The sequence below is a fragment of the Triticum urartu genome, chromosome 1A, assembly GCF_056163025.1.
Source record: "Triticum urartu cultivar PI428250 chromosome 1A, HENAU_Tu73, whole genome shotgun sequence".
NCBI classification, from domain to species: domain Eukaryota; kingdom Viridiplantae; phylum Streptophyta; class Magnoliopsida; order Poales; family Poaceae; genus Triticum; species Triticum urartu.
Window position 1 is genome coordinate 561,301,663 of NC_141873.1, and position 7,269 is coordinate 561,308,931.

At 41.4% G+C, this 7,269-nt stretch overlaps 1 protein-coding gene across 1 annotated transcript; it reads right to left on the bottom strand.

Annotated features, from left to right (window-relative positions):
• Positions 1 to 3,564: 3,564 nt before the first annotated feature.
• On the bottom strand, positions 3,565 to 4,363 carry LOC125533125 (uncharacterized). The gene is given in 3 exon segments (XM_048696891.2): positions 3,565 to 3,717; positions 3,885 to 4,219; positions 4,303 to 4,363. Coding segments are annotated over 3 exon segments (549 nt in total).
• Between the last annotated feature and the right edge of the window lie 2,906 nt (positions 4,364 to 7,269).

Here is a 7,269-nt window from a genome sequence, read left to right on the forward strand (position 1 = left end):
CAAAACGGACAATCTCTTTCGAAGTATGAGGGTTTCATACAGAAACTCGTCTGTTACAAAGGGATTTCATCTTTTTAACTTATTTGAACTCATAGTTTTTCTGTGTTCAAAATGCACCATTCAAATTCACATCACCAATTTTTAACCCTTTCTGACTTTATTTGTTATTTTTCATGCATTTACTGATTATTTTGAGCTATAAGACTCTGAAATTGAAAAGCATTTCAAATGAACTCTGAAAAGATTGAAAGTTGGCATGATATCATCATTTCATCCACATAGCATGTGCAAGAAAGTATAGACGATTACGACAAAAACTGGATGCACTTCGTGTACAAAACGGACAATCTCTTTGGAAGTATCAGGGTTTCATACGGAAACTCGTCTGCTACAAAGGGATTTCATTTTTTAACTTATTTGAACTCCATAGTTTCTCTGTGTTCAAAATGCATAATTTAAAGCCACATCATCAATTTTCAAACCTTTCTAACTTCATTTGTTATTTTTCATGCATTTACTGATTATTTTGAGCTATAAGGCCCTGAAATTGAAGGCAACATATAGCTCTCATGAATAGATAAGTGACCAAATTAATAGAAGTTCATCATCACATTAAAAATAAAGTATATACATAGTTCTCATTGAACAAGATATAGCTCTCCAGAGCATCTAGTTAAACCATACATTGAAACTATGTAAAACCTTTCAATGCAACAACAAATGCGATCATAATCACAACCAAGGTAAAAATTGATCCAACGGCATAATGATACCAAGCCTCGGTATAAATGACATATTTTCTAATCTTTCTAATGTCCAACCGCATTGCATCCATCTTGATCTTGTAATCATCGACGACATCCGCAACATGCAACTCCAATATCATCTTCTCCTCCTCATTTTTTTTTATTTTTTCCATCAAGTAATTGTTTTCTTCTTCAACTAAATTTAATCTCTCGACAATAGGGTCGGTTGGAATTTCCGGTTCAACTACCTCCTACATAAATAAAATCTATGTCACATTGGTCGGCATAATTGTCATAAACAATAAATGAACCAAATAGTTATAAAAAGATAATATATACCACATCTGAATCATAGACAGGACGAGGGCCGACGGGGGCGCATACCAAAACCATCGCACTATATAATAATAAGCAATAATAAAAGTTAGAAAATTAGACAAGTATATATCTAAAGTAAGAATTATTTTCTTTTTCAGAAAGAAGATAAGAACAAGAGGCTCACCACGGTGGTGCCGGCGACAAGATCGGTGCGGGCGATCGACGGCGGTGAAGACGTGGACGGGACATGATGGACCGCTAAACCTATGCAAATCTCGGGGAAAATGGAGCAGCTTCGAGGGGAGAAAGCTTAACTAGTGTGGCTCGGGCATTTCATCGAACAGCTCATGTGCATAGGAGATGAGCTAGAGCATCCAAATGCTCTCTCCTCAGCGTCCAGAAAAAACAAAGCACTGTGGAGTGCTCTGATGCAGCGATGGGGTATATATAGGCAACTCATTTGTCCCGGTTCGTGGCTGGAACCGGGTCTAAAGCCCAGTCTTCTGTCCCGGTTCAAGCCAAGAACCGGGACCAATGGTTGTGGGCCAGGAGCAAGACCCATTGGTCCCGATTCATGCCTAGAACCAGGACAAATGAGTCCATACGAACCGGGACCAATGCCCACGAGGCCCTGGCCGCCCCCCTGGGCTCACGAACCGGGACGAATGCTCCCATTGGTCCCGATTCGTGACTGAACCGGGACTAATGGGCTTGCCATGCCCGATCAAAGCCCTGTTTTCTACTAGTGCAAAAATCCTATAATCACCACTATGAAGATCATCATTTGATGTGGTAGAGACATGCGATTGTTCAAGTCCACTGGCTTCACATGGTTTCTCTCCCAGCATATGCTTGCTCGTAGACAACTGCAAAACATGGACCTTAACGACATACTCTTGTTGGCGATCGGGAAACTGCGGAAGCTGCGGAATAAGTAAGACTTGTTCCATACTACTACCTTATGCTCTAATATGTTCGAACCCTGGACTAATATAAAGGTCTGGTCTGGATGTTTTCTTCCAGACTTTATTTGTCGGGTTTTTTAGAAAATTTGCATGATGCCACATGCGTGTGTTGCGGGTAATGGGCTCACCTTCCTACTTTGCAACTCATGGGTTGTCTAGTGTTGGGTTGTATTATTAGCATTTTCCTCGAATATAAATTACACTCTATCTGAAAAAAGAGTGTAAAGTAAATTCATGGTATACCCACATTTTTTTTTTCTTAAAAAGTGGTATAAGCACTTTTTTTGAAATTATGGCATCAGATTGTCAAACGTCACATGATTGGTCGAGTGGGTTTTAATTGTTTTAACCATTCAGTACACAAGAGAATTCTATAATAACATGATATCAATGTGCCCCATGTCTTGTTTCACATATGCAGAATATTATTTGGACGCAAAAGATCAAAAATTAATAAGATAACTCAATTAAAACACATTTTTGTGAATCTTAATAATTTATCATTTGGTCTGAATGCACGTAAACACTCCATATGCGATGAGATGATTAGGGATTAGCACACAACAAAAATTGTTAGTGGAAAGAGCACAGAAGAACATGAGTACACTAACCTTGTCATACTGCTTCCCATCTTTTCGAAATTGTTTAACAGCCGTCCACATTCCTGCTCCTGAATCTATATCCTTTAGCCACTTAGGGAGAGGTATATCTACATAGTCTCCGGGTTGTGCTACTGGTAAAGATTCTGGGCTGACAACAACCCTCCCAGCATGGGAGGCAGAATCAGTCTCATGGCCATCGGTATTAACCATGCCCGTCAGATCTTGCTTTCTTCTGTCCGATAGAAGGTAATACCATAGCAGAATCTGCTTCCAGGTCGTCATCTTCAGCTTGGCTGCCACAGTATGCGATCCCCACAGAATCATTGCTTACTGTCCTCTCGCTATCAATCGAATCTTCTGCTATTTCATCAGGTAGCTCCATTTTTCTCTCTCTGGTTTTGTCAGCAGGAATGGGCGATGTTTCTCCCATACCTCCTTTTCGATCTTACCCTAGTTGTCAACAAGATTAACAAGATGGGCAAGCAGAAACGGGATGAGCAGCATATATTAAAGGAAGGTAGATGAAAGCAAACCTGGTTTCTGGAGTGTAGAAGGGGGGATGCTTGGCAGGGACCCCCTGGGATGATTTGTTTTTCCTGCTGATATGGAGAGGAAGGTGGGAGTGTGTACACGAAGAGAAAACATAGATTTGAAAATTGTGTTCTGGCCAGGAATATAAAGAGGGGGGCGTTCTACAGCTAATGCAACATGTTGTCGGCTGCCGCAATCTTCTTGCCTCCTATGACCTACGATCGAGCTTACGAATCTATGCACTGCCTCACGCCTGCACCAAACTCTAGGGAATCAAAGTCAAAGCAACATAGGTGTCCAGTTATTGCCCCGAATTTTCTGTTCCACTATGGAAAGATTCTTTGTTGAGAAAATTAAATAACTAGCTGCAGCAAATGTTTGCAACCTAAGTATATCCAATCTTTAACTGGCAAATTTGTTTGCAACGATCGGCCCGACATCATCTGCGTCAGCAATTGTTTCCAAGAAGGGGATCAGCTCAAGCAGAGAAATATCAGATGGGTCACTTGACCAGCTCTTTATGGGTATCCCATTATTCACCTGTTGCTGGAAAACCTGCGTCACATGTGAAAAAAAGGGTTTCAGTCATCGATCGGTCATGGCAATTTCTCAAAATCATAAATTAGAAGTTTTCAAATTCATCTCAACAATATGGTAGTCAATAACACTAAAATCATAACTATTAATAACGACCTCCATACTTGAGTTTCAGAGTAAATTACCTCTGGGGTATAGTCAACTATCGCAAGCTTTGCAAGATCAGCTTTAATAATGGTCAGATCCTTCTGATAGCTTCCATCTACCAGACGCATGACTCATGGAAAAAAACACCATCATATCAGTCTGTTCTCAGGATCCAGTGCATTAATCAGTTGGTTTGCATAAGAACTTATGCTAGCCGTAAAGACAACAAGCTCAAACATATGAGCTGCCTCTTCAAGGAAGGCGTCCACATGTGGTCTCTTCTTCACGTAGACAGTGTACTCTTCTTCTCCACATCGCATACGGAATGAAAAGTCCGTGCCGTGGTCATACCTTGATGAATGGATAAGGGTGCCTATGCAACAGAAAATGAGCATGTCAATAATCTTAAGTGCATGAAAACAAACCAACAGGAGAAAAAAGCGTTTAACAACTTACCATCAAGATCATGTGCAAGAGTGACATTCTTCCTAGGTAGTAACATTGGTACGTACGTCATCAATCCGATCCATGTCAGTAAGATCAACTAATTCCTTGATCCATGAGGAGTATCAAGCATATAAAGAGGAGAATCCTCAATTGGGGAACTGGACAGCAGGCTGCAACTATGACCCGAGTCTTGAGTTTTTTCATTACTATTGATGATTGTATGATTTGGTGCTGCTAAAATTCCATGTCCATCAGGAAAAAAGGAAGGTGCTGCTAGAATTCCATCTCCACCTGCAAGAAAAACAAGGAAAACCATAACAGAATGGTAAGTTCATAAGTATATAACAATACCAGATTTCTGCTTAATCAGTTTGCTTAATATTAAGTTCCCATGCAGTGCATCAAGTGCTACTTTACCCGTTAGTTATTTTTCCCTAAACAGGTATGACAGTTTGACGAATCAACCACATCAAGCATGGCATATATATGGTTAGATGGTTTTATGATCAAATTTATTGATCATGTCTACCTTTCTAACAGAAGTAGGAGACACTCATGGTCCATACACATCTCCCCTAATGACGTTGAAAGGCAGAGAAAAGTTTAACAAGCAAATCAAAATTCATTAGATTCACTGTTAATATATATACACAAATTTGAGTTTTTCCGGAGTTAGTTAAGGCTTATTTGGAAACATCTGGCAGTTAGTACAGAACACTCATTAGGTTGCCTCGTGAGGGAAAATTTTATTAAGTTATAAACAAAAGTGAGCATGTCCCCGGATTTAGCCCATACAAACAGGCTACTCATGGATCAAGGAAAACATAAATTTTTAAACTGAGAACCTTAATATTTTTTCCATTGATGTAACACAGCAACAGATACATCAAAGGATCACTTTCATGATGTAGTTTGCGAGCTTTCTTTCGAAATTTATTTTCATGATCACATTCTGATAAGGCAAGCAGATCGCACATGATATCATGAATTCATGGTGCAGGAAGTTGTAACTCAACCCACTACTAGGAAAAGGCCTACTAGTGGCGCACCTGTTTTGCCTACTAATGGCGCACTATAGGTGCGCCACTAGTATCACGCCATTAGTATTTTTTACTAATGGCGCACCTGTGGTGCGTCATTAGTATCTGGTATACTAATGACGCACCATGCAGTGCGCCATTAGTATAGTCCACGGTGCGCCATTAGTATGCCTCCCAGGGGGCCATATTTACCCATGTGCTTTGGCATGCTAATGGCGCACTAGTGGATGATGCGCCATTAGAGTCCTTTTTGCAGTGCGCCATTAGTGTGCTGGGTGGTGCGCCACTAGTATGAATATTAGGCATTTTTTCTTTTCTGATATTTGCACAGGTTACAAAATATATTACTGCACATAATATAGAGAGCACAACATATAAACAACAGATTTATCGAATACAATAGAAGATTAGTCTCTGAATACAATTCATCATATTAGTCTCTGAATTTAAAATACCGAACAAAGTTAGAACATTACAAGTCTTGAGATCGCGAGTAGCGAGTTTGTCGTCACATTACAAAGTCGATATCGATCATCTAAACTACCATCACATAGAAGAGAGCTGCGGTCACGATGAGCATCATCGCGATGAAACTGGTCTTCATCTGGTTCCTCCTCAGCTCCCTCCTCTCTCCCGCTAGATAGCGCGTGTATCTAGCTTCCGCCTCCGCCCTAGTGGTGTACCCTTTGTAACTGTTACCGCTGAAACGGTGAACCTGTCTCCGACACTCCTCCCAGTCGTCGTAGACTCCGGGAACCTTACCCTTGTACACGACATACGACGGCATCTCTATGCACTAGCCAAACAAAACGATAGTAACAATTCACAGACAATACATAAGCAATATATAAGTATGCAACAAACGGATTGGAAGAGAAAAGCAACACATTAATAGCACGATTCATGGTCCTACTAATAAATAGCATGGATTACATATAAGTTGAACGACTGTCCAAACCAAAGAGACATACAAGTTCATTAAAGTTTAATTACAACATGAGCCAATCGATGTTTCAGAACTACACATAGCATCACTACTTTCGACTCGAGTCAAGGGACCGGAGCATGGATGAAGCCGCCGTCACTCGTGATGGTCATGAAATCGCGGTCGTTGTCAGCATGCATTTGTAGCGTTGTGTCTATCTCACTGTTGGACGGTTGATATCTGAGGTAGAACTGCCCCGAGGTACAAGGACATCTTGATGGATGATTTCTGCAAACTCCGACTGGATGCGAAAGAATTCTTGTCTGATGTGCGCGTCCTGGGTTGCCGACAAGCTCGCGGCCCAATCTTTGAGATTATTTGGTAGCAGAAGGTGATTATGGTCCCGTACGATCGCCCGCATGTGATGGAGGGCGCAGTAGGCATCCTTCTGATCGCCAGGCGGCTGGTTGACGCAGCAGAACGTCGTATTGTGGTATCTACGAACTGGCCTGGTGAAGGTGCCTCCAGATTTGGCATAGCCGGGGAGAACATCATCAAGAACTTTCTTGATATTTGTGTAGTCTTTCTTCGACTGACGGTCCGAGTTGAAATACGTGGCCATGGAATATTTCGGGCTTAAGAGGATGAGTGTGCAACGTGTATCACTGCACAAAACATGGAATGTTAGGAAAAAAACGATTGAAATATAAGAAATCATATGTTACGGGGCGGTGAGGGGATGACTTACTCGGGAAAGTAAGGCACGAGGAAGTTATCCTTATTTGGGTTTGCCAGAATGACGCATTCGAGGTAAGAACTCGTGACTTGCCGGTCCCCAGCGCCGCCAAGATCTTGGCACGCATGTAGAAGGGGTCGACTATCACGATGTACGGGGTCTTGTCTCTAATGATCTGCATCTCCATACTCAGCGAAAATAGCCGAACGAAGGTGTAGTGCAGCGGATGAAGTTTAAACATAGCGAAGATGTCATCAAACCGCAGGATGATCGTA